This window comes from Halichoerus grypus, chromosome 6 (assembly GCF_964656455.1).
Source record: "Halichoerus grypus chromosome 6, mHalGry1.hap1.1, whole genome shotgun sequence".
NCBI classification, from domain to species: Eukaryota; Metazoa; Chordata; class Mammalia; order Carnivora; family Phocidae; genus Halichoerus; species Halichoerus grypus.
The window spans coordinates 170,095,590-170,123,007 of NC_135717.1; the positions used below are offsets into that span (position 1 = coordinate 170,095,590).

The 27,418-nt window shown below is 55.9% G+C and overlaps 1 protein-coding gene across 2 annotated transcripts in view; it reads left to right on the forward strand.

Moving 5' to 3' along the window:
• The window catches only part of CACNA1I (calcium voltage-gated channel subunit alpha1 I), a 116,233-nt gene that overhangs the window by 53,740 nt on the left and 35,075 nt on the right, over nucleotides 1-27,418 (forward strand). For both annotated transcript variants that reach the window (XM_078076647.1, XM_078076648.1), the window contains exons 6-10: nucleotides 10,205-10,364; nucleotides 16,836-17,151; nucleotides 19,114-19,206; nucleotides 22,557-22,869; nucleotides 25,174-25,595. In XM_078076647.1, the coding sequence (XP_077932773.1) occupies nucleotides 10,205-10,364; nucleotides 16,836-17,151; nucleotides 19,114-19,206; nucleotides 22,557-22,869; nucleotides 25,174-25,595 (1,304 nt within the window). The remainder of the gene's footprint in view (nucleotides 1-10,204; nucleotides 10,365-16,835; nucleotides 17,152-19,113; nucleotides 19,207-22,556; nucleotides 22,870-25,173; nucleotides 25,596-27,418) is intronic.

Genomic DNA, 27,418 nt, shown 5'->3' on the forward strand with positions numbered 1-27,418 from the left:
AGCCTGTAGCTTTCAGTGTCGCCACTAGATGGCAGGCTAGAGAGCCAGGAATAGTGAAATGATGGGTTATTAATTGCAAAACCCTGGAGAGTGGGTAGCTCCTTGCACTTGAAAAAGTATAGCAATGGCTGCAAAGCCTCAGCACAATCAGCCCGGAAGACTTAGTTGGGTTGTCAGGGAATGCAGGGTCTGGTTGTTGGCTCTGCCAGGAGCCTGCTGTGTGACCCAGGAAGTCCCTTGGTGTCTCTGGACCTCAGTTTCTCTACTCTCACAAAGCAAGAGGAGGACTGGATTCGATGTGTAGTTCTCAACTTTGTCCAGGATGGATGGGGCACCTGGGAGTGATGGTGCTGTTTACAAACCTTATAAAATATGTCCCTCCACCCTACCACGCAGGGCTCTGTCCTGGCCACTCAGCCTTTGATGGATAAAGGAAGCACAGCATGGAGGAGAAGGTTGGGGAGGGAGGGAGGGAGAGAGGAAGCACCAGATTGTGGGTCAGGAAGCTGGGTTCTGGCTCCTTGCTGTGGCCTTCATAAGTCCAAAGTCCGTTTCTGGGCCTTGGCAAGATGGGGCTGATGATCTTTAAAAGTGCCCAGTCCTGGAACGGGGCAACCCCAGGCCTGCACCCCCAGTAAGCTGGTTGCAGTGCTTCCTAAAACCCATTGGCCACGCCATTTAAATATAAAAAGTGCCTTTTTTCTCCAGTAAGAAACCAGGGCAGTCATGCTAGGCTCTGAGCCAGCTGAATCTGAGCTGCGGGCCCACACCTCTACCTGACTGACCATCATGCACCTCAGCCCAGGCTGTGGAGAGGGGTGGGAGTGAGGCCTGGGGAGTTCAGGGGCAGCTGCTGGGGATGCTGAGCCTGGCCTGGGCCACTGCCCGCCCGCAGAGCCCTGTCCGGCTCAAGGTCCCTGGTTCACCAATCACCCACTGCTGCGCAGGGGCCTTTGGGCTGGGCCTGGGGTGGGGGTGATGCAGAGAGGTGGAGGACATACTCCTGAGCAGGGCCCACGGGCAGGGAGGCAAAGCTCACAGAGCTATGGAGGAAGCCACCGTCAGGTCCCAGCTGTGGGACCAGGAACTGAAGCTTCGCTCTACACCGACAAGCCCAGGTTCGAATCCCAGGGCCTCCACTTGACCATTGTGGGACCTTGGGCATCCATGCTTCTCTTCCGGCCCCCATTTCCCCAACAATAAGATGTGGCTAATAATACCAATTTCTCTACAGTTTTGTAAGAATAAAATACTATAATGTGCGTAAAGAGCTCAGCACAGAGCTCGGCGTGCCATAAGTGGTCAGTAGGTGTTACTATTGTGAAGAAGGTGCTGGAACATTGAGGTCAGAGGGCAGGGGCATCGGGGCATCTTTGCAGAGGCTGATTTGGGGAGACAATCCCCAAGCACACAGAGGGCCGGGTAGGGCGTTTTTGGCAGACGGACCTGCAGGTGCAGGTGGAGAAGAAGAACCGTCCAGAACGTGTTGGCTGGGCAGGGGGCTGCACGGCAGGGCCGGCTGGGAAGCGAACTCTCCACATCCTCTAGGGATTGACCAAGAATGATAAATGGCTAAAATCCATCAAGGGCTTTACGTGGCTGCTTCGTTTTGTTTCCTAATAGCCGTAGGATGGTGGTACCATTACAATGCCCACTTTACAGATGGGGAAACTGAGGCACACAGAGGTTGAGTAAACTGCCCCAGGCTGCCCAGCTGGCCGGGGGCAGAGGCAGGATTCGAACCTGTGCTCGCACGACCCCAGGGCTTTGGACTCCTTTCCACTGCCCCCTTCCTCTCCCTGGAATTCTTACACTCTTGGGATCTAGGAATTAGCCTTGCTGAAAGTCACAGAGAATCTTAGACTCATCAAGCCTCAGAATCCTAGACTCTTGGTTTCAGAGATCCTCAGAGCCCTGGTTTCAAAAGGAGAAGTCTTTGAATGATCTGGCCTTGCAGGCACGTCTTCGATTGCTCATCAGGCCAAGGGGCTCTGGGCTCATGGCTGGCACCTTGCCCCTTATCCCAGGCCTGCTCTGGCCCTTTCTGCTCGGGTTCATGCCCAGCTGGGTCGTGGTTAGGCCAGCCATGCTGAGGATAGATGAAGAAGGCCCCAGGATTCCTTCTTGGATCCTGCCTTGCGAGGCATCTGTTGGAAAGGAAGCTGGGAGACTCACTTTGAAACAGTTTGCGTGAAAATCTCAGCAGTTTCACTTGAAGTGTGTGTTTACTTGGGCCTTGGGGGCAGCTGAAGGAGGCTCCCACCCCAGGCCATACCTTGGACTTCAGGGCTGACTGTCCTTGGCACCCACAGGGCTTCCCAGAGAAAGGTCTGGCAGCTCCCATGGGGAAGGTAGGGAGGGGAGGAGTGTGGCGGAGAGAGGAGGGAAGAGGGGTGGAGGGGCCCAATTTCCCCGGGGCTGCTGCCTTCTCAGAAGAGATGGAGGTAGGTGGGAAAACATCTGGCCCGAACATCTAGTGAGAACCTGACTTGGGAACAAGAAGAGAAGCCAAGTGTGTGGATGGAGAAATGCTGGGGGTGGGGGCGGAGCGAAAGCTGTTCTCCCCTCCCCCACCGTCAAGCTCAAAGTCTACAAATCAGGAGGGAGCAATTCCTGGACGGGATACCAGGTCAAGGGAATGGACTACTATGTATTCATTTATTCATTCATTCATTCGTTCATTCATTCATTCATCCAAAGGAGCATCCACTAAGAGGCCACGGAGGTTTAGACGCAGCCCCTTTGCAGGCAGATACTCAACCGGATCTATGGGCCGGTGGGACAGGGGCTCTAATGGAGGCAGCAGGGGGCTGAGGGGAAGGGTCACTAACATGTACTTTGAGGAGGTTTTACATGGGGGGGGGACAGGACATTTGAAGAATGAGTGGGAGTTCTTTGGGCCACAGTGGGTTCGGGGACCTTCCGTGGGACTGGGGCTAGGACCACCCCCTAGGGCGTGAGCACTCTCCTGGGATGGAGGGTGTCGGGGTGCACACTCCTTGGCTGGCATTTGTTTCCAGCTCAGGAATGGGCACTGAGGCCCCCTAATCAGCCCCCAGGCCCCTTCCCCGCTGGGCCGCGGCCGGCAGCTGGGGGCTCGGCAGCACGGCCGTATGCTGCCTGGCCCGGCCGCCCCGGCACCCACTGTGCCCCTGATTAGTTGGCCTTGGCAGTGGCAGGCACGCAGACGGCCTCTCCCGGTCACTCAGCGCCCTCCGCTGACCTAGCCAGAGCCGGGGGGAGCCCCTGGGCCAGCCACAGCCTCGGCCCCTCCTGCCCTCAGCCCCGCACCCTTTCTCCTGGCTGTGGGCAGTGCCCCTGGCAGAGGCCGGTGCGGGTCCGGGCGCTTTCTACGTGAGCTGGCCTGGCGGAGCGGCTGCGCTCAGCTGGGCAGACAGCTCCCGTCCGCAGACAGCGGCCTGGACCTCCGGGGGAGATGCCCGTCAGGAAGTGCGGCCCCATCCCTCTCCCTGCAGCTCCCCCACAGCCACCGAGGGCCTCCGGCTCCCTTAGAGCAGGGGGTCTGGTCGGGGGGTCCTCGGTGAAAAGGGGTGAAAAAGTTGAGCAGCTCCAACAGTTTGCCCAGCTGCCTTCTGTCTCCTTGCCAGTTCCCGGCTTTAAGTGCCATCTAGAGACTATCTGGACCCTGAGGCCACTCACCTGATGCTCTTGGGCCACACTCGTCTCCCCTAACCCCAGACCCTGCCAGCTTATGAAATGCCTTCACATCAATGCCCACCAGGCACTCCAAATGCTACGTGTCCAAACGGAGTCCCGTGTCCCCATGACGGCTGCTCCATGGCTCTGGCTTCAGGCCCCAGACCGTGGAGATGCCCCGACTCCTCACTTCCTCCACCCCCCACCTCCCATCGATCACTTGACCTTCCGAAAGCTCCAGAATTTAGCCTGTCCCCCACCTCCACAGTCACTGTTATCTGGACCCAGCCAGATGTGGAGTGTCGTCATGGCAGGTGAGCGACGGCCATATGACCGTCCACCCTCGGAGCCTGCAGGCTGGGCCCCTCACCCCGAATGTGTGTGCATGTGCCGGGGGTGACAGATAGGCGATCGTATACCATCCCGCAGGCCGTCTGCTTCTAGGTCTCCTCCTTCCACCCTGGCCCCCCCAGAGTCCATGCTGCCCCCCTCAGCTGGGGTGATCTTTCAGACCCTCCTCAGACTGCGTCTCCCTTCTGCCCAGGACCCTTGGTGGAACAGAGGCCAGAGTTGTGGCCCCTGCGGGGCAGCCCTGTTTCCACGCCCCCCTTGCTCACTTCCCTCCAGCCACGCTGGCTTCCTGGCTCTTCCCTAAGTGTGCCTTGCCTCATCCCCACCCCCGGGACCTGCCCTGGCTGCTTGACCCGCTGGGAGAGCCCTTCCCCAGATGTGCCCGCCGCGGACGCCCTCAGCTCCCGTGAGTCTGTGTCCTGTATCATCTTGCTGGCCAGGCCCCTCCTGGCCCCGTTCATACCGACCCTACCCTGGCCCAGCCTGGGGCTCCCCATCCCTTTCTCCTCCTCCACCTGCTGTTTTCATAACACTTTCCACCCGACAAATGAGGAAACAGACTTATTTATTATGTTTGTGGTTTTCTGTCTCCCCTCCCCCTATCTAGAACGTCCACCTCTGGAGGGCAGGGGACTTTGTCTGTTTATTCATTTGTTTGCTTTAACAGATGCACCCCTAGAGCCTAGAACAATGCCTGGCACATAGTAGGTCCTCACTAGATATTAGTTGAATGGCTCTATCCACCCATCCATCACTCCTTCATGGCCGTCCTTCAGGGGAACCACTCTGGGCCAGGCCCTGGGCTGGGTTGGAAGATGCAGAACACCCCTTAGGGGCCTCATGCTCAGGACACTGTCCATTTTGGGGGGGCTGTGGGTAGAGCCATGAACTGATGAAGGCCAAGAGCATCAGAAGTGCTGTGACGGAGGGCGGGCGGGGCAGCAGTGCTCACTGCAGGGGTACCCGTCCAGCCTGGCGGCCAGGAGAGACGGCCACTCAGCTGAGGTCTAAGAAAGGAGGGGAGATGGCCTTGTGAGTGTGTGTGAGGGCTTTCCAGGGGCTGGCAGGGGATCGGCCTGGCTCTGTCACACCAGCCTGCGGCCCTGGGGAGGGGACCCGGCACTACTGCCCAATAGTAACGGGAACCCTCGTGGCGGAGGTGGGGGAGGGCCATGTAGGTGGGGGCAGAGTGTGTGCGAAGGTGAGGGGTAGGGATGCTGGGGGCATCTCCAGGCTGGCTGGAGTGGCAGGTGTAGGTGTGGCCTGGTGGACAGAGAAAGGTGTGGCTGGGGGGAGAGGCTGGGGCCTGTGATTGGGGCTGGTGGGGACTTTCCTTGGGGGGGTGGATGGACTGCTAGCAGCTTCTGCCTTTGGGGGCTCCCCCTCCGAGGTATCCTGACCCTGTGTTTTTCTTGAGAGGCTGGCTGGACTGTCTTCTGTAGATGAGGCTGCTGGGGTCCAGAGAGGGCAAGCTCTGTCTCAAGGCTGCCCAGCCAGGACTGGCACCCACATCTTCTGTCCTGGGTTGGCGCTCTGGGCACTCACCAAAGTAGAGACTGCACTGGGTGTCCTGGGGACTTTGGGGTCCTCTCTCCCTTCTTGGCTGGGGGAAGCAGGGCCTTCAGCCACACTCATGGGGTTGCCTGGAGCCTATTCCTGGCCTCTACCCCAGGCTGAAGGCCTGAAAAAAAGTCACACTAAGAAGGCAGAACCACATAAGCTCATCCCGAGAGATGGCGAGTGAGAGCCTGGGGGGAACTGGAGGCAGGACGGCTTCATGACTAACTGGGGGTGGAAACCAGAGAAGACTGCCTGGAGGAGGAGGGCTGGGTGGAGGGGATAGGTGTAGAGGGACATGAGTAGGAAGGATGGTCTGAGGCAGGTGTCTGTGTCTCTGCCTCTCTTGCTCTCCATCTCTGTCCTCTGTCTCCATTTCTTGTTCTTCCTCTCCTCTCTGCCTCCACCTCCTGTACCCAGTGCCAGGGGAACTGAGGGCAGAGAGGAACCATCCGACTTGCCTTAATTACTTGACTGTGGGCATAAAAAGAGGATTAGCTAGGGTCTCTTGGGGTCCTCCCTGACTCCCTAATCCTGTGGCCCCTTTTCCCTGGCACGGAAACGATGGATTCGTTCTGAGTCCCTAATTAGCTAATTATGCCTTTGGCTCAGTGGCCCTGGGACTTCCTGGGCCCAAGGGAGGGCTGTGGAGTGAGCTGGGACCTGGCTCGGCCGAGGGAAGAGGGGAGGGGGGAATGGGCTGCCATTCAAGGAAGCCAGCCGAGCAGGTTTTGGGGAGCCTTTCAGAATTTCAATATCCTGGAGAACAAGGGAAATGTAATTAATTGAGCAACAAAGGCTGGGCCCAGGGGAGCAGCCACAAGCAGCCAGGCTGGGACTGTGCAGTGCCACCTGCCTCCTCGCGGCCTTTCTGACCCAGCCTGTTCTCACATGGCTGCTGGCCGCCAGTGCACGCATCCTGCCTCTGTCCCTGTCCTCTAGGACTGCCCCGTCCAAGGGCTCGCCTGCTGGGACTCTGCCCATGGGCCTCCCTGACCGGTCACCTAGCATAGGGCCCCACACTCCTTAGACTCTGCTTTGCAGCCACCCCAAGCGTGGCCGCGATGCACTCTCTGAATGGTCATATACCCTTGTGCCTTTGCCACAAGCTCTGGTCACCATGCAGGGCCAGCTCAAGCCAGTCCCTCCAGGAAGGTGCCCAGAGGTGCCACCACTCCCCAGGCTTGGTTGTGTTTCCCAACACTGTGGTCGCCCCCCCCCACTGCTAGACTGCAAGCTCTGAGGCGCTGAGATGCGGGAATGTTCATGTTTGGATTCCCCGTGCCCTGTGCCTGCCAGGCGGGCAAAAGCATTTGGAAGTGTTCGATGGGCGAATGAACGATGGGGCACCAGAAAGGCCTGCAACTGGCTAAGGTCACATTTGGGTGGATTTGCATGGATTGCAAAGGTGCTTGGTCTGTTTTCTTGCCTCCCTCCCCCACACAAGTTTGGCTACCCCATTGGGGGTGGGGGTGGGGTATTGAGCCCTCACTGGCCCTGGCCTGCTCTCAGCTGGAGGCCGCAGCCTGCAAAGGAGCCCCACTGCCTTTCCCAGGAGGAGGCTGACCTAGTTTTGTGGGGAGGGATGATGGGGTAGGCATTAATTATTGATTGGAAATCACGCCACACAGAGCTCATGATGCAAATCTCAAATAATTACCCTCATTAACAACCACCTTAGCATCACCCCTGGAATAAGTAAAAATCTGAATAGGGCCCCTGTTCTCCTTGTTGCCATCTTTTCATCCTCCCCTCTCCAATCTTCCATTCTTTCCTCATGACTTATCACATCATTCAACAAATGTAGGCTGAGCCTTTGTTCTGGGCTAGGACCCACTGGGGTCTGAGGAGGCTGATGCAGACACAGGCCCTGCTCCCAGGAGCTTACAGCCCAATGGAAGAGGCAGGAGGGTAAACATAATTATGCACTAGGGCTAGAAGACTACCTAGTGAATGGGGCCTCCAAGGTTGTGCAGTATACAACCTATACAACTGTACAAGGCAGCCTAGGCTAGGTCAGAGGTGCTGAGATTGCTCAGAGCAGAGCAGAAGGGATGAACTCCACCTGGGATGGAGTGAGAAAGAGTAGGGGAAAGCTTTACAGAGAGAAAGTAGAGCTTCACCTGGGCTGTGGTGGCTGAATAGGGATTTGCCAGGCATAAGAGACATGCAAGGATGTTCCAGAAAGAACAGCATGAATAAAAGCACGAAGATGTGAAATCCCATGGTATATTTAGGGAACTTCAAATAATTTGGTATTGAGAGAGAAATAGGCGTAGGTGAAGAAAGAGAAAGAGAGAGAGAGAGAGAGAGATATTATGCTAGAGAGGTAGGTAGAGTCCAACCTCCCAGGATCTTGAAAGGTATGCACTCAAGAGTGATCTACCAGCTCCTGACCCACTTTGGAGCCACAGACATTTGTGTGGACCTTCTCCCAAGAAAAGTTCATGATGTCATACCTGCACATTTTGTAGCAATTTCACAAGGTTCACAGACCTCCCGCAGTCCTTCCAGGCCTTTGTCAGGAATCGCCCCCGTTCTGTCCTGGGCTCTGTTTTCCCTGGGCTGGCTTCAGTTGTAGGCAGGCACTCCCCTGCTAAGGCCAGACTGTCCCAGCAGCGGTCCCAGCAGCTCCAGGCGTAACTCTCCCTGGCTTGCAAGCTCTGCGGGAAGTGGGCATTTCCCTCCCTCTGTAGTTCCAGCACAAGTCTCAGGGCTGACTCTCACTGGTCTCAGCTGGGATCACATGCCCATCCTGGACCAACCCCTGGGGCCAGGGGAACAGAATGTGCTGATTGGCCAGGCCCAGGTCATGTGACCTCCATGGCAGCCCAGCCAAACCACAGGGACTGGAATGGGGGAGTGGGCTGTTTTTTTTTTTGGTTTGTTTGTTTTTTTAAGATTTATGTATTTATTTGAGAGAGAGAGAGAGAGAGAGAGTGTGCACCAAACAGGGTGGAGGAGAAGAGGGAGAGGGAGGAGCAGACTCCCCATTGAGCAGGAAGCCCGACTGGGGCTCAATCCCAGGACCCTGAGATCATGACCTGAGCTGAAGGCAGACACTTAACCGACTGAGCCACCCACATGCCCCATGGGGCTGTGTTCACAGGACTGGGAAAGGAGGCCGGGCCAAACCACAGAGATGACCCATCTGCCTGGGGTTTGTACTCCTGTGGATTCTCCAGTTCCCAGGGTGGCTGGGTCTTCCTTCGTGGAGTCAAGGGGGAGTGGGTGGCATACAGATGGGTAATGAGGTCGTGATGATGGATGACATCACCCAGACTCGGGAGAGCAGGTCAGTTCACAGGTCGGGGGCTGGGGGTGGGACTGAGCCTGTGGAAAGGGAGAGGGCATGGAGGGTGTGGCTGGTGGTGTGGATCAGCCCAGGGCAGGAGGGGCAGAAGGGCAGGACGGGGAGGTAGATGTGAAGGGTGGTAAGTGTGCCGGGGGTGGGCCTGCAAGCTGTGGGGTGGGAGCACCAGGTTTGCTGAGCTTTGGGTGTGGCTCTGGAGCTGGGGAACTTTTGCAGGGTGGCTGCTGTCTTCTTGGGCCCCTTTGCTGAGAGGGGAAGGGACTGGCTCAAGGTCTCATAGGAAATATGGCAGGATTTGAACACGGATCTCTCTAAATCAGAGACTGCATGCTTTCCACAGGCTCTCTTTTCCTACCTTTTGGGTTTCAGGATGTCAGTCCCCTCCAGGATGTAACTGATGCATTCTGCTCCCCTTTCCATACCACCTGAAGCCCCCCTCAGTCACCCTGACACCCCCCCCCACCCCCTCACACACAAAGGGACTCTTGTCTCCATTCCCATTCCCCCTTTCCTCCTCTTCTTGCCTCTGGCTTGGCTGGTTCTTTGCAGCTATTCCTCAGGAAGGAAAGGCCTCTTCTACTCTCAGGCCAGCTCTGAGTCCACCGCTGGCTAGGGCTCTTCTGCAGGTTGTCCAAGAGCTCAGCCTCGTTCTGTCATGCAGTGGGGTGGGTCAGCAGAGCAGTTCTGGCTGGAACCAGTGGCTGCCCCAGCGATGAAGGACATTTGGGACACATTCATTAGGCACCTAGTATGCTCATCTGGGTGGGTTCTGGGCAGAGTGAGATGAGCCAGCCTCGGTCCTAGGCTGCCAGGTAATTGGGGCTTGTGGAGGGAATGCCAGACTTGGTGTCAGGACATCTGGTTTAAATCCAGACCCTGCTGCTTCCCAGCTGTGTGACTTCGGGCAAGTAGCTTTAGTTCTGTGAACCTCCAGTTGCTTCTTCTATAAAATAGGGAGAATCTCACCAGCCTCACAGAGTTGTCATGAAGCCTGAAGGAAATCATATTTGTGCATTACCCAGAAGAGGGTTTAGCACATAAATGGTGCTCCATAAATCAAGAGCTGCTTATTCATCCAGAATCTGGTGGGAGTGTGGTGGGGCCCAGAGCCATTTCCATGGCCTCTGGGTGGAAGGGCAGACACCAAGGAGAACGTCTGTCCAATGGCCCCTAAGCAGGCTGGGAACAGTTAGGAGCCCCTGCCCATGTGTCCCCACCTCTCGTCCCAGTGCCCCTCTCTCTGTTTCTCTGAGCCTGCTCTCCCTTTCTTCTCTTGGGACCTCGGCTCCTAAGTCTGATGGTCTCCCCACCCTCCCCCACTCACAGGTATGCGGATCCTGGTGAACCTGCTCCTGGACACGCTGCCCATGCTGGGGAATGTCCTCCTGCTCTGCTTCTTTGTCTTCTTCATCTTTGGCATCATTGGTGTACAGCTCTGGGCGGGCCTGCTGCGTAACCGCTGCTTCCTGGAGGAGAACTTCACCATGTGAGTGTAGCCCCCCGCCATCCGGGTGGCTGCCAGCCAGCTTTGTCTGGGGCGGGAGTGGTGCTGGATGCTTTAGGGCTAGGTCTCCCCATTGAGCACCAGGTCAGGTGGATCTCCCGTGAATGGCTGGACACTAAAAGGGGCACAAAAGGCCACTGAGGTCTCAAAATGGGCATCACAAAGTCCTAGTCTAAAATAGGCCCTTAGATGCTAATTCAGCTCTTAGTGACTCTTACTTAATACACAGTTTTAACTTACTTGGTAATTGGGAATGGGGCCGACAGTGGAAGCAGCCTACCAAGAGGTCAAATACCAGGGGAACGGACAGGTAAGACCCAAGCAGACGTGATGCCAACAGGGAAAAGGGAGACAGGAAACCTCAAAAGCAGACACAGAACCTGGCCCAATGACAGACATTCCTCTCGGTGACTCTGAGTCATCAAGGAAAGGTCAGCTCTCAGTCGGCAAATGCACTGATGGGCAGGTGGGCGGGCTACCCCTCAGGGAGGCGATTGCCAAAGCCATCTAAACAGAAGTCAAGCTTCGGCTCTTGGAGGAGTTGGGTTGAGTTGTCCGAGAGATTTGACATCTGTGGAATCCCTGCGGTGAGGGATGAGCCGCGTCTTTGAGTGCGCATACCTACACAGATGCGTTTGGACAGGAGCATACTAGTGTTTTACTGTGTGGTAGCGCACTCCTGCCCTGTGCCAGGCCCCGGGGGGGCAGAACCCGGGGAGTGTGTTCATTCAGCCTCTCACTCAAGTGGCTGCTCTTGCCAAGCCCGTGCTTAGTGCTAAGGACCCAGCAGAAGATGGAGTTCCTGCCCTTGGGGAACTCGTCACAGATGCCTCCGCTGGGTGACTCTTGTGGACCGAGGACGTCTGCAGGAGGCAGGGGGACACTGCCCGGGGTGGGCTGAGCTTTCTCCCTCGCACCCTGTCTGTTACAGAGATGAAGCTAAACCAGAGAGCCGGGGTGAGGACTGGGGAGGGGCCTGGCTCACCTACCCACTGCTGTGGGGACCAGTGGGGTACCTGGGTAGACCAGAGAAAGGGCACCCTTGTGGGAAGGGCCATGTGGGGGGTCTACGCCTGTGTCAGTCACTTAGAAGAGGTGGGCCCTGAGGCAGCAGGAGAGGGGGCACCTGCTTCTCCTGGCCTGGCCTTCAAAGATGGAGATGTGCAGCTATGAGCTCTCAGCTTTGGGGGTTCAGGACATGTCCAGATCCCTCTGTCCCACGTGGATCTTCCCCCTAGGTCATTCCGTGGCCACCCTGTTCTCATTATCCCACTGCAGCCCCAGTGTCACCACCCTGCTGGAGGCCTTCCCTCACCCCCGCACGCCCCCCACTCCCAGACACCCTATTGCGTTATCCTGCTTGATTTCCTCTTGGCACCGTCTCTGTCTGAAATTACCTCACTTGTGAGTTTATGTTACTTGGTTGTTGAGTGTCTCTAGACTGGTTTATTTACTTGGTTAACAGCGACGAGGTGCCCCAGCGGACCAGGTGTGATTGAGGTAATGCTTAGATTTGACCCCATGTGGAGGCCAGGTGACCGAGGCTGAGAGCGCAGTATTGAGCTCTAGGGCAAGCCTGACAAAGTCAGAGCTAGAATTCGAACTCAGGTTCCCCTCTTGCAGAGCCCGCTGTGACCTGCCCCAGGTGAGCGTGCTCCAAGCATCCCTCCAGGTGCAGAAGCCCCTGGGGAGACCCCAAATGGTCAGTTTGGGGGTTCTTGAGCACAGAATCAGGACAGTATCACCCAGCTAAGAAGTGGCAGGGCCCAGAATGTGGAGCCCAGGACTGGTGTCCTCTGCAAAGCGTCTGGTCCTGGTCCCTTCTTCCAGATTCTGTCTAAGCATTAACATGCACCCACACGACCGTTCACATCCCAGACAGGTTTTCAAAATGCGAATTGCTCTGACAGTGTAGCTTGAGGGTGTTTTCACACCAGTGTTTCTTACTCCACGGATAAACGGATAAATGACAGTTCATCTAGCCAGCCCCTGTTGATGGACCCTGCGTGGTTTCCAAGGTTTTGCTCTTGCATACAAGAGTGCATCATGCACACTTGTGATCCTTATATACACACGTGATCAATGGCTAGGCTCATAATTGCTAGTCAAAGTGTATGTCTGTTTTTATAGTTTTTTGGTGAAGATATAAACTGCATTCAGTAGTGGGCACAACTATTAAGTGTACAGCTTAACGAAGTTTTCTGTGTAAGGCTACCCAGGGAGGCTCCCTCCTGCCACTGGCCGGTTCCTATCCCTGTCACCCCAAAGTAGCCACTATTCCGACCGCTATCACCATGGATTTGTGTTGCCTGTTTTTGAGGTTTCCTTCAGTGGAATCATACAGGAAGCCCCCTTGGGTGTCTGCTTCTTTGGCTCAGCATAATGTGTCTTTGAGATTCACCCACATGCTTGCGGGCAGCAGTCGATTTTCGTTTTTCGTTGCTGTGGGTAGATATTGAGCAAATATACAAGTACTTTTTTTTTCATTCCACTGTTGATTTGGGCTGTTTCTGTTTTTTTTTTTTGGCTGTTATGACTCATGCATATTCTTGTACATACCTTCGGTGGACAGAGCCATGCTTTCTTTTGGGTAAATACCCAGGATTGGAGTCGTGAAGGGCGCACGTACGTCTAGCTTTAGTAGATTTTGTCAAATGGGTTTCCAAATTGGTTGCATTAAATGGCTGCTAGCAAAGTGTGAGAGTTCCAGGGGCCTGGCATCCTTAGCAACATTTGGTATTGTCAGTCCTTTTAATTTTAACTATTCCAGTGAGAGGGCAGTGGTATCTTATTGTGGTTTTAATTTGTACTGCCCCGATGTCTAGTGATGATTAGCGCTTTTCACATGCATATGGGCCATTTGTGCATCTTCTTACGCGTGCCTGTTACAGTCTTTTGCTATTTTTAGATTGGGTTGTCCTTTTATTATAAATTTGTAGCCGCTGGTTCTTTGTATTCTGGATTAGCGTCCTTTGGTGGCAGATACATATATATAATTGCAGATATTTTATGTATATATATATTATATATATATAAATTGTATATTTGCATCATTTGGTATATGTATATATATGTGTGTATATATGTACATACATATATACACACAAATATATTGCAGATATTTTATTCCAGTCTGTTCCATTTTCACTCTCTTAACGGTGCTATTTGATGAACAGAAGCTCTTAGTTGTAATGAAGTCCAGATTACCAATCATTTTTTTTTTTTTAAAGATTTTATTTATTTGACAGAGACACAGCAAGAGAGGGAACACAAGCAGGGAGAGTGGGAGAGGGAGAGGGAGAAGCAGGCTTCCCGCCGAGCAGGGAACCTGATGCGGGGCTCGATCCCAGGATGCTGGGATCATGACCTGAGCCGAAGGCAGACGCTCAACCATCTGAGCCACCCAGGCGCCCCACCAATCATTTTTTTTTTAAAGATTTTATTTATTTATTTAACACAGAGAGAGCTCAAGCAGGGGGAGCCTCAGGCAGAGGGAGAGGGAGAGGCGAGGCAGGCTCCCAGCTGAGTAGGGAACCCGATGTAGAGCTTGATCCCAGGACCCTGGGATCATGACCTGAGCCGAAGGCAGACGCTTAACCAACTGAGCCACCCAGTGCCCCCCAGTCATTTTTTTTAGTATTGCTTTTCGTGTCCAATTTAATCTTTTCTTAACACAAGGTGATGAAAATATTCTCTAATGTTTTCTTTTAGAAGCTTTCCCATTTTATCTTTCACATTTAGGTCTGTATTCCATCTCAAATAATTTTTAGTATGGTATGCGGTTGGGGTCAAGATTCCCTTTCTATAGGGATATTCGATTGTCCCAGCCCATTGATTGAGAAGTCCATCCTTTCTCTGTGGAGTTGCAATGGTGTCTTTATGACTGTCAGGTGGCCATTTGTATTTGGGGTGGATGTGTACATGTTAATTGCTGATGGATGTTGCCAAATTACCTTCTAAAAAGGTTGTATCAATACACAGTCCCACCAACAGTGTGTGCGCATGTCTGGTTGCACTCACTCTTTTCCTCACTCAGTACTATCAACCCTGAAACATTTCCATTTGGATGGGTGTATTTTTGTTTGCATTTTCCTGTTATTAGTCAAGTGAGCATCTCTTTCTATATATTGATATATTGGCCCTTTTTTTTTTCAAGTACGTTGGCCATTTTTATTTCTTTTGTGAATTTTTTTTCTTTGCATTTTTATGTCCTTTTCCCCCTAGTGGCTATTTTTCTTTTTCTTACTGAGTTACAGGTGATTTTAATATGCTGTCGTTACCTTTTATTTGCTTTTTTTAAGTTTACTTGTTTGTTTATTTTTAGTAATTTCTGCACCCAATATGGGGATTGAACTCACAACCCTGGAATCAGGAATCACATGCTCTTCTGACTGAGCCAGCCAGGCGCCCTTCTTTTGTTTGTGTTATATGTTGCTGGGACTCATCCCAGGGGAATGGCAATCTCTGGCTTGTTTTTGTAAATAATGTTTTACTGGAACACAGCCATGCCACTTGCTTACCTATTTCCTAAGACTATTTCATATTACAATGATGTAGTTGAGAAATTGGCACAGAGACTATATGGTCTGCAAAAAACATTTTTTATCTGGCCCTTTACACAGAAAGCTTGCCTACCTCTGCTTTTTCCCAGTTCATTGCTTATCTTTTTACTTAGTATACTTTCTTTTGTCTCATAGAAATTTTACATTTGGGGGTGCCTGGGTGGCTTAGTCACTTAAGTGTCCAACACTTGCTTTTGGCTCAGGTTATGATCTCAGAGTCGTGAGATCGAGGCCCGTGTCGGATTCCATGCGGCCCATGGAGCCTGCTTAAGATTCTTCTCTCTCTCCCTCTGCCCACCACCTCCTCTCCCTCTCTAAAAAAAAAAAAAAGGAGAAGAAGAAGAAAAAAGAAAGAAATTTTACATTTGTATATAGTCAGTCTTGACCTTTTTCTTTGCAGCATTTGGATTTTGTGTATTTTATCCAGAAGGCCTGTATTTCTTGAGTTAACAAAAATGTTCCTTGTTCTCTTGTAATATTTTTGTGGTTATGTTTGTTGCAGTTATTATTTTTAATCCACCAGAAGTTTATTATTTAAAATTCTGTAATATATTTTACTTAACCTAATATATCCAAAAGATTATTCTTTTCTTTTCTTTTCTTTTTAAGATTGATTTATTTATTTTAGGCAGAGAGAGCAGGAGGGGCAAAGGGAGAAGGAGAGAGAATCTCAAGCAGACTCTGTGCTCAGCAGAGTCTGACATGGGGCTCGATCCCAGGACCCTGAGATCACGACCTGAGCCAAAATCAAGAATCAGACGCTTAACTGACTGCACCACCCAGGTGCCCCAAAAGATTATTATTTAAATGTGCAATCAATATAAATAATTAATGAGATAACTTACATTCTTTTTTTTCTTTTGATACCAAGTCTTCAAGAAGTTTATTTTTGTATATGGTGTGAGGTAGGGATCTAGCTTTATTATTTTCCAAACAGATAGCAGTTATCTCAACACCGTTTATTGTTTAGTTCTACACTTGATCTTAGCCAAAAGGCTGAGAAGCGATTGTTTAGTTCTTCCATTCCCCATGGATCTGAAAAAGGTGTTTCTATAATAGACTAAGTTCTGCTTTATGTATGGGTTTGCCCCTGTGCTCCGTGGTGTTCCACAAATCTTTCTGTTCCTGTTGCAATATCACACTCTAGTAATAATTGTAGTTGTATTTTGCTCTCTTGGGTTGGACTCCACTCCTCTTTCTCCTTTTTAAAAAATTGTCTTGACTCTTCTCCCATCCAGATAAATCCTAGAACCATCAGGCCAGGTTCCACAGACAAAAACATGTTGGGATTTTGATTGGATTGCAATGAATCATTGTTTAGCCCCACAGGATGGGTAGGGCAGTGATTGTCATCTCTGTCTTACAGATGAGGAAATTGAGTTCTGGAGAGAAGAAGTTAACAGTCCAAGGTCACATAGATGGGAAGGGGTGGGGCAGGCAGAGGATCAGCTCCTCATCTGTTGGATCAGTAAAAATCAGCATTTGTGGATTAAACATGTGCTCTGGGCTGACCAAAGAGTGTGTGGGGACTGGGGAGGCTGAGACCCCATCCTTGCCCTAAGAGAGCTGCAGCCTCCCAGAGAAGTTGGGTGCATATGCCCCAGGAGCAATAGGGGTGTGTGTGCAGAGCACAGGGGACTGAGGACTAGCCCTTAGGGAAGGCTCCCTGGGAGGGGGGGGACCCTGGAGCTGACCACAGTGGGTCCGTGGGAGATTTTTCAACCCTGGGGAAGGGTGTCCCGGGTGGGGGAACAAGGTGGGCAAAGGCCTGAAGGCAAAGACAGGACTTGTTGGGACAGTTCTGCCACACCACGTCGCCTGTGCCCTTTCTGCTCCTCCTGGTGATGACCCCTCCCCTCCTCCTCTTTCCCCCACCGTCCCCTGTGGGCAGACAAGGGGATGTGGCCCTGCCCCCCTACTACCAGCCGGAGGAGGACGACGAGATGCCTTTCATCTGCTCCCTTTCGGGGGACAATGGCATCATGGGCTGCCACGAGATCCCCCCACTCAAGGAGCAGGGCCGTGAATGCTGCCTGTCCAAGGATGATGTGTACGACTTCGGGGCAGGGCGCCAGGACCTGAACGCCAGCGGGCTCTGTGTCAACTGGAACCGCTACTACAACGTCTGCCGCACAGGCAGCGCCAACCCCCACAAGGGGGCCATCAATTTTGACAACATCGGCTACGCGTGGATCGTCATTTTCCAGGTGAGGCCGCTCAGGCCTGGCAGCAGCCCCTGTGCCCGGAGCCTGGGAGGCCAGGGCGGGGGTGGGGGGTGAGGGGTGGAGCGAACAGCTTCTGGCAGGTGGGGCTTTGTGCTAGGCGTGTCGCTGACATCTGCCCCGCTTGCCGGCACAGTGGGCATCATCCTGCCCCGATTACAGGCAGAGCAACTGAGGTTCGAACGAAAGGAAGCAAGCTATTTGAGGATCACGTGCTATTTAATGGAGAATCAGGATTTTAATCCAGGTCCGGGTGACCCCAAAGCCTGTGCTCTTTGTGGAATCCCAGGCGGCCTAGGGGCAGACGGATCCCAGCGGGGAGGTCTGTTTATAGAGGGGAGAGGCCAGACTCACGCCTTGCTCTAGGGGCGGACCAGGCCAGGCCCACGCTCAGGATGTGGGGGCAAAGATGTTTCTGGTGGAGGTGACCGCTTGAGCAAAGGCGTGGGTGCAGGGAAGCCCCGGGGGTGTGCAGAGAGCTCCAAGGAACTGTTTGTCTGTTTGGGCAGGGTCTCTTGGACCGTTCTTTTGATCAGTCAGTAAGAAATACATTTTACTCAGTGCGTGAATTATATATATATGCGTGTATATATATATGTGTATATGTATACACGTACACACACACTTACAAAAATAAAAATTTTTTGTTTTTTATTTTAAAGATTTTATGTATTTATTTATCAGAGAGAGAGAGAGGGGGACAGAGCACAAGCGGGGGGAGTGGCAGGCAGAGGGAGAAGCAGGCTCCCCGCTGAGCAAGGAAGTGGGACTCGATCCCAGAACCCTGGGATCACGACCTGAGCCAAAGGCAGACGCTTAGCCTACTGAGCCACCCAGGCGCCCCCATCACAAAGCAGTGTTACCGGTACTGTGTGCAAAGGGCTTTATTGCCTTGCATGGCCCCAGGGCATTGCGGAGGACAGGGATGGGGTATGTTTAGGCAACTAGGGCTGTGGGACCTTGGCTGTACTGCTTGATGTCTCTGTGCCTCAGTTTTTCACCTCTAACGTCAGGGTAATAACAGCTCTCTTACCCTGAGTAGCTGAGAAGAAGAAACCAGATGAGTGAGCAGAGCAGTCAGCCCGCGGAGTGAGTGCTTGGTCAAGGTCACCTTCCCGGGGCCCTCAGAAGGAAGAACAGGGCTGGAGCAGAGGGTGGTGGCTGAGAAGCCCCGAGGAGAAGGGAGGGCCTTAGCGGGGTGGCTGCGCTTTGCTCTGGGGCTTTGCTCTGGGGAGCAGTGAGATCACAGAAGTCAGGGCTGCAAGGTGTGATGTGATGTGATCAGAGCCGAGCAGCTGCGTTTGGAGACCCTCGGCCCCGAGAGGGTGAGTGGCCTGCGCAGGGGCTTCTGCTCCAGAAGCAAACAAGAGGACAGTGCTGGGGAGGGCCCAGCATTTGTTGTGCCCGAGGCTGCTCTGCCTCGCTCTCTGGGAAGGAGAACAGGGCAACAGTCACATGGGCCTCATCACACTCCCGGGCTCCGCCGAGCTGCACCCCAGCCCTGCTTACCGGGTAGGCTGGTAGCCCCATGTGCTAGAAGAAGAAGAAGAAGCAGCTGAGGTTCAGGGAATGGCCCAGCCGGTGAGCTGGGGCTGGAGCCCAGGACCCCCGGCTTCCAGCCCTCCTGCCTTGGTGCAGGGGGAGACTGGAGAGGGGGGGCCTCTGGAGCAAGAGGGACCAGGCTTAAGTCTGGCTCCCCCCGCCTTCCTGGCCGACAGTGGGCAAATACTCTAGCCTCTCTGAGCTTCCGTCTCCTCACGCGTGTACTGGGGATGAGGATGGCTGGCCCATCGAGCCTTGTGAGGAGTCCAAGAGACAACGTGTATAAAGCAGTCCGGCACACAGTAGGGCCTCTGCCTGGGGCGCTGCATCTGCTGGCTGTCTTGCCTGAGGGTCCTGCCTTTCCTGTCTCAGGCTCACTCCTCCTCTGCTCTGTTCTGGCTGCAGGTGATTACTCTGGAAGGCTGGGTGGAGATCATGTACTATGTGATGGATGCTCATTCCTTCTACAACTTCATCTATTTTATCCTGCTTATCATAGTAAGTGTCAGGGAAGCTGGGGCTTTCTGGGCAAGCTCAAGGACCCCTGGACCAGGGATGGCGTTGGCGGGAAGGGTCCCCAGGGAACCCCGCAGAGCCAGGAGAGCTGAGTGGGAGGGAGCAGGAGGGGCAGTTTTTTTAGATTTTATTGTTAAGTCATCTCTACCCCCAGCGTGGGGCTCAAACTCACAACCCGGAGATCAAGATCTCGTGCTCCACTGACTGAGCCAGCCGGGCTCCCCAGGAGGGGCAATTTTTAAATGCCTCCGAGCAGCGGGTGATTGAAGGGACTCGTCAAGGCGGCGGCGGGAAGCATCCATCATTTTCTATTGCTTTCATTTCTCATTTCTGGGCATTTAAGTCCATCTCGTCACTTCTGCTCATGTTTCTTTGCCTCGTGGTGGCTGGGAATGCGTTCTTCTCCTGACCTTAGCCAGGTGCAGCCCCTGGACAGAAGCTTCTCTAGGGCTCCAGCTTACTCCTGTTTTCCCCGGGCTGGGAAGAGGAGATGGCCTGAAACGGAAGCCGGGGCTGCTTCCCCACGGGGCTCCCTGAAATTCTGGGAGGGATTCCCACCTCTCAGGCAGCTCTGCCTTGTGGGGGTCGCTTGGGGGTGGAGGCGGGGCTCTGCCTCACAGAGCAGGGCCCTTCCCCAGCCGGCAACCCCTCCTGCCTTCCCCCACCGTCTCCCCGAAGCCAGCTCACCCACCTTGTCATGCCTGACTGCAGCCTCAGCCACAGCACAAACCCCCAAATGTCAAGGTGACTCACTCCCAGGAGAGTCAGTGCTGCCTGGCTCCCGCCTGCTCCGAGGCTGGGTTCTCTGGCGTCCTGGTGGTGGGAGAGGGCACGCTTGGCTCTCTGGGGCAGCACCCCGTTCTGAGCTGGTGGGACCTTGACCTGGGTGTTCAGGACAAGCTGGCAAGTGACCTGAGACATACCCACTGTCGACTTGGCTCTGATGCCTTCCTGGGGAGGCTGGGGCCTTGGATCCCTAAGTAGACAGCCAGATAAAAGGAGAGGGGTCCGGGCTTCGTTCAGCATTGTCGTTCACCCACTAGTCTGTCTATTTCCCCAGCACAGCGAGGGAAGCCTGCACTGCTCGGGGCCCTGAGCCGAGCACTGGGAGCTGAGCAGTGAGGTGGACCCGGCTCTGCTCTCGAGGAGCTCAGTCTGGGGGTGGGGGTGGGGGGGTGGGGAGATGGGCTACAGCTGACAGTGACCAGACAGCATGTTAGGAGCTGTGACAGATGGAAGCCTGAGAGGCTGAGGGAGCCCAAAGGATTTTTCTAATCTAGCTTGGAGGAGGGCTGGGGGAGTGGGAAGTTTCACCGAGGAGGTGATACCAGAATTGAGCCTTAAAGGCTCCGGGCGGGCAGCCAGGGGGAGAGCCTTCTGGGCAGGGGGCCTCGCGCAGAGACCTTGAAATGGACAGAATCCTGAGAGGGGGGAACCTCCAACCACTGGGGTTGGTAGAGGAGTCTCGAATTTCAGAGAGGGGCTGGAGAATGTGGTCTGCCCCTCCGGATAGAGTTAGGGGTGGGAGTGTGGGCTTGGTGACTCCTAGCGTGACCCAAGGCAAGCCTCTTAGCTCCCCTGACCCCGCAGTAAAGTAGGGGACGGTGACGGCACCTAGGCTTATGGGCTCTCAGGAGTATTCGATGGGATAGAGCCTGGGGCCTGGCACACAGGAAGTGCTCAATAAGTGTGCCCTGCTCCTATTCCTGCTGCTGTTATTGGGTCCCAGGTGTCCCTGTCACAAGAGAAGGGGCCTTGGTAGGGGGCGGAGGATGCTGAGTTTTTCCAGGCACTGGGAAGGGCCCAGAGAGCAGAGCCTGAGTGACCATGCTGTCATTCTGCACAACCCTGGCCCCACAGGGCCACCTGCCCGCTCTGTTCCTCAGGTGAGGACCCTGAGCCCCAGCGAGGTGAGAGGTCCTCAGCCCTCAGACTCAGGTCCCCAGTGTTCCCCCCGATTGGAAATGTCTTAAGCTTGTCTTGCTTGAGCCTTCAGCTTTACAGATGGGGAAACGGAGGTCCAGAAGGGATGGGGGGGCCGCCAGGGCCACAGGGCAGCTGCTCTGGAGGCAGGCTGGATAGAAGCCTGACAGGTGTGAGCTCCCAGAGGGAAGGGGCTGTGCCCTCTCCTTCCTGGTGACCCCTCACACAGGCCTGGTGCGGAGCGGGGCCCCAGGAGATGCTTCTGGAAGACATGACCAAGAGAGCCAATGAGGGGCATCTTCTTACTGGGGAATTTTTCCAGAATCTTCCAGCCAGGAAACCCTCCCCCCGCTCCATAACCCCAGAAGCTCCCTATTTGTGGCCTGGGGGACAGGAGGGAAGGGTGAATTGGTGGCTGGGGCCGGGGCCTGCAGGAGGGCGGCCTGGAGGAGGATGAGAAGCCATTCCCCCTGCTGGCAGGGCCTGTGGATCCCGTTCAAAGGCTCAGCAAAGGCCAGGGGTGGGGAAACCAGGGCAGGAAGGGCTCTGCTCCCTGTGGTGGCCACTGGACCTGGGCCCTGAGTCATGAGGTGGCAGGATTCCTAGTACTAACTAGGTAGCCTCTCCCCACCTCCTCCATCCAAGCACGGATAAAGCCACACACGTAAACGCTTTCTGAAGGAACCTTCTCTTTTGTCTGGATGCCCGACTGAGGCCAAAGTCAAGCCAGAGAGAGGGCAGGGCTGGGGTGGCACTCAGGGCCCGGATGGCCTGAGCGGGGCTGGGCCTCCCTCCCCGGCCTCTGTGCCGGTGTCCCGGTGGGAGGGCGGCCGTGACCCTGGGCCTGAAGGCCTGGGGGAGTGGGTTTGGAAGCAGGTCCCAGTGGGGCCTGGGGAGCTGCCCGGGCCACCGCCACCCTGGGGCCCTGGCCTCCTGTCGGAGCAAGGCCTCAGCAATCTTTTCCTGTCCCTATCTGTGCCCGTGCCTCTCCGTCTCTCTGGGCCCTCCACCCTCCGCTCCTCTCTCTCCCTACCTCCTCGTGCCCCGTCGCTCTGCCCCGTCGCTCTGCGTCTCCCGTACCCTCCGCTCCTTTACTCTGAGCCTGTGTCACTCCCTCTCGGTGTTTCTCCTGGCCGTCTCTGGCTGCCTGCCTCCTGGCTCTGTCCCGTCCCTGTCTGGTGTCTCGGATCTGTCCCTGCTCCCCGCTCCTGTCTTCCTTTCTGCCTCTGGATCCCTCCGCTTCTCGCCCCGCCGCTGTCACTCCGGCTTCCATCTCTGTCTGCCCCCCCACCCAACCACCGTTTCTCTTTCTCCTTCTCTTCGTTTTCCTCTCCCCCATCTCTGCCTCCCCCCTACACCAATCTGTCCCCTCTGTTCCTGTCCCTGTCCTCTCCTCCCGTTGGTCACAGGTGGGCTCCTTCTTCATGATCAACCTGTGCCTCGTTGTCATAGCGACCCAGTTCTCGGAGACCAAGCAGCGGGAGCACCGGCTGATGCTGGAGCAGCGGAAGCGCTACCTGTCCTCCAGCACGGTGGCTAGCTACGCGGAGCCCGGCGACTGCTACGAGGAGATCTTCCAGTACGTCTGCCACATCCTGCGCAAGGCCAGGCGCCGGGCCCTGGGCCTCTACCAGGCCCTGCAGAGCCGGCGCCGGGCCCCAGCCCCGGGGGCGCCCACCCCTGCCAAGCCCGGGCCCCACGCCAAGGAGCCCAGGCACTACAGTAAGTGGCCCCGCCCCCCGCGGCCTCCAGGGCGCCCCGCTCAGGCCTCGTGTGCCTCCAGCCAGGGACTTGACTGCCACCGCGGGCAGACATGCCCCCCCATCTCCTCAGTGTCAGCAGAGCTGTCCGGCAGGCGGAGAACCCAGGTCCCCCTGGGGAGCTCCAGTCCGTGCCCCTTGTTCTCTTGCTGCTTTCCTGACCACCTGCCGGGGCCTGGCCTGGGCTGGGGGTCTCAGCACCCTGCCCCCTGGAGGAATTCCCTTTGGATCCTGGTGTGTGGTCTCGTGTACTCAGGCTCCACCCCCTTGGCCATCCTGTCTGGTAAAGCCCTGAAACTCCCCTCCACTCAGCCGGCCTCGCCCCCCCCCGCCACGGGTTCCTGCTGCCCCCCATGCTTGCTAGCACACCAGAGCAGTGACGACCGGCCACCTGGAGTAAAGGGCTGTGGCCCCCACCCTGCAAAGGCGTGGTGTATTAGGGACACCTGTGCCATTTTGTGATCTTCCCTCTCCGGGCTGTTAGGCTCAGAAAGGGCTCTCCATTCATTTTCTCATCTGTTCTAGAAAATAGCCTGAGAAGGGGGCCAAGCCGGTAACATGATCCCATTTTCGGATGGGAAAACTAAGGTCCAGATAGATGAAGGGAGTCACTTAAGGTTACACGGTGTGTCAGGGATAAAAACAGCATCAGGGACTTTAGAGTTGGATTTGCTGAGCCCGCCTCCAGGGGAGAAATGAATGCTCCCACTCCTGCAGAAGGCAAATGCGCCCTGGGAGATGGGCCCCCGGCTGGTGCTATGGAAGTCAGCAGGGACTGGACCCCAGAGCAGGTACACAGTGTGCAACCTTGGACATCCTGGGCCCCTCTGTGGGCCTCAGGCTCCTGCTCTGTAAAGTTGAGGCTGAGGCTCATGCGCAGTGGGAGTCAGCCACCCCCAGGCCCTGCTCCCGCAGTTCTGACGTCCTGCGAATCTGAGATCCTTGGGAGGCAAGCCGGAGAACTGGTGCTCAGAGCTGCCGCCCACCCATCCTCGGGCGCCAGCCGTCCAGGCATGGTCTTGGAGGAGGCTCCAGGTGGCCCGTGGGCTGGCCCAGCACGTGGACGGGGGAGCCAGGGTCTGGGCAAGGCTGGCGTGCAGCGTTCCTGGGTGATGCAGGGAGACGCTTCCTGCTGCTGCCCCCCACCCTCTCCAGGAAACTTGTGTGGAGGAAAGTTCAGGAGGCCGTCTGGGGGGAGAACGTGCCCCCTGCCCTGGGGCCTCCATGCCTTCCCCCTTCCCTGGGAAACAAGTTTCAGGGGGCCCAGCCCCATGTACAAGTGGGGCTAAGCAGAGCTTTGCTGAGATGGGACCGACCCCTGGGCTTCTGGCTGCCTCACCCTGGCTCCAGGGGACAAATGAGTCCGAGGGGCCTTGTCCGGGGCATTGGGAGATATTTGAAGGCAAAGTCTGGAAAGGAAGGGTAGGCATTACATGTTTTTCTTTCCCTTTAATGTTATTTATTTATTTATTTTTGGCTCACACAAGCGAAACACTTTTATTTTAGGAAAATATAGGCAAATATAAAGAAGAAAGCAAACCACCCAGAAAGAACCTCCATGACACCTGTTTGAAATGGTTCACAGATCACAGAACTCTGTTCGGAGACTGGCCCAGGCTTCTGAAACTCTCCCTGGGGCATCAAAGGGGATGAAAGCTTCTGACCCCCACTCCCTGCTGTGCCTTCTCCCCCAGGAGCCAGCCCCGACTCTCAGCTTGTGAGGAGGGAAGTCTCAGGGGGCTTCTAGAGCAAGGGACACAAGCCCCACATAAGGGTGGGAGAATGGAAGATGGAGAGGCCACCTTGGCTCCCCCTGAGGGGCGTCCATCCTCTATACCAGCCTGGTTCTTCTAGAAGCTGTTCTTCAGCCATTTCCCCAGCTCTGATGTCAGCAAGCAGGACAGTGGGAGGGCTGGGCCTCGGGCCAGGAAGTGATGGAGCAAGGACGGATGACAGGCACTTGTGCCCCAGGCACTGTTTCCGGCACAGCACACGCAGCCACCGTAGAACCCTCCCCACAGCCCTGCAAGGAGGTGCTCCTAGTCCTGGCTTTACATGGGGGCAGACAAAGCCCGGAGAGGTGAAGCCGATCCCCCAGGAACCACAGGCCCCAGGCAGAGCCTGGAGCCCAGGAGCCTGAAGCCCTCACACGGGGCTGTGTCCCAGGGTTAGGTTGGGGCCTGGTGTGGGCAGGTGCTGCCGCCTCTGAGACCCTCCAGCCTGCGTGACCTGAGGCAACACCCCTGCCTTTGTGTTTGCTTTGCAGAGCTGTGCCCTCAACACAGTCCCCTGGGCCCGACGCCCCACACGCTGGTGCAGCCCATCTCTGCCATGCTGGCCTCCGACCCGGCCAGCTGCCCCCGCTGCCAGCATGGGGCGAGCCGGCGGCCCTCGGGCCCGGGCAGCACCGACTCGGGCCAGGAGGGCTCGGGCTCTGGTGGCTCAGGTGGTGGCTCGGAGGAGGCCGATGGGGACGGAGCCCGGAGCAGCGACGATGGGGCCTCGTCAGGGCTCGGGAAGGAGGACGAGGAGGAGCAGGCAGACGGGGCCACCCGGCTGTGCGGGGACGTGTGGCGGGAGACTCGAGCCAAGCTCCGCGGCATCGTGGACAGCAAGTATTTCAACCGGGGCATCATGATGGCCATCCTGGTCAACACCGTCAGCATGGGCATCGAGCACCACGAGCAGGCCAGTGGGGGCAGGCGCCGGGTGCAGGGCTGGGCGCGGGCGTGGAGGGAGGGCTGGGCGCCGAGGCCCAAGCCGGCCCCCTGTGTGGCTGTCTCCCACCTGACTGGGACTGGGTCCGATTCGTCCCTGTGGCCTTAGTAGCCCAACCCAGGGCCCAGCCCAGAGGAGGGAGAAGCTCTGGCGGTCTGCGCAGTGGGTGAGTGAGTGAGCGAGGGGGGCCACTCTAGTAGTGGGCCCGTGGGGTTCAGATCCAGCTCCTTTCTCCTGAGCAGCTCAGCCTGGACACCAGGCACCCACAGGCCTTCCCCTGTCAGTCCCTGCCAAACCTGACTTCCAGTGGTCACCTTTCCCGGTGAGCCCACCTGTCCATTCTCCCCCAAACAGTTGGAGTGCTCTTTCCCAAGGTTGGGTTCTCCGCTGCCCCAAACTGCCACAGAGCCCTATTGCCCTTGGCACAAAATACAGACCTTTCCTCGGATAGCCAAGGCTCCTCTGTGGGCAGTGCCTTTAGCCGGCGAGGCGTCCTCCTGTCCCCGATGCCCCCCACTTAGTCCGCCCTCCACACCGCCCCAAGGCACTGAGAGTCGCCCCGAGGTTGCCCTACAAAGACTGTCCTGTGTCCCTCCTCCGCCAGCCCCGTGGTCTCTTCTGTCCTTGGCGCTGGGTGCATAGAGCACAGAGTGGGTGTTGGCTGAGTCGAATGGTGTGTCCCAGGCCCCTTGGGCCATCGGGGATACTGCTGGAGCTTTGGGGCTGAGGAGAGTTCGGAGACAGGGTCCCAAGGGGGGAAAACACGTGGAAGAGGTGGCAGGAGCACAGGAAGGGTGCGTTAAGAGATAAGAGGCTACTTGTAAGGACACAGGATGGAAGGCTTGGGGGGAGGGGCTAGCACCCACGTCCCCAGGACATAGGTCATACCCTGGGGTGACAGCCTGCACGACAAGTCCAGTCCTGGCTCTATTTGAAAAAGCACCATTTTCTGGCTCCCCCAGCCCCTGGGTGGGTTCCCTCCCTTGACCTTTGCTCCAGCCCTGTGAGGGCACCCCATTTGTTAGCTAGTGACCCTGAGGCCTAGGGAGGGGATGTCACTGACCCAAGGTCCCACAGCCAGTGAGGGGTCAGATCTGTACCCACATCTTTCTGTGGCAAGACTGACACCCTGCAGGGCTTAGAACGAGGGCCCCCTTTGCTTCGTGCCACCCTCTTTCTGCGGCAGCCCCTCCGCCCGCCCGCTGCGCCCCGTGGTGGGCCACACTCCCATTTCCCTCTTCATTAGCTCGCCAAGCGCTGGCTCTATTCAATTTTCTTAAATGCGGCCCCTGGGGCTGTGGCGACACTGTTCGGAGCTGCTGGTTTGTCAGGCATTCTGGCTTAATTAAAAAGGTCTCTGCAGAGGACTGGAGGGGAGGCTATCTGCGGGGTAAAGCTGGGGAGACAGGCAGCCCAGAGCCCCCTCGCCTAGGGCTCAGACTTCTGGCCTTTCCTGGCCTAGGCCTGCCAGGTGGGCAGAAGCCTGGCTAGGCCAGCGGTGCTAGAGGGGGGCCCCATGGGGGACCAGGTGATGTTGGGGCGCTGGCTCTCATTTCTGAGCGAGTAGCACCGAGGGGGCTTGTCACCGCGCTGCCGCAGTGGGGTCTGGGCACCATTCCCACCAGGGCTTGTGGGAACCAGCTTGCGAGAGCTGATTTTTTAACACTCAGGAATGTCGAAAGCCTGTTTTTAAACAGTTGGTAGCTTGAAATTGGCCGTGGTGGGAGTATTTACACCACGGAAATCGGCATACGCTGCAGATCAGGGCAGTTTGTCAGAGGCCTGTTTGTCGG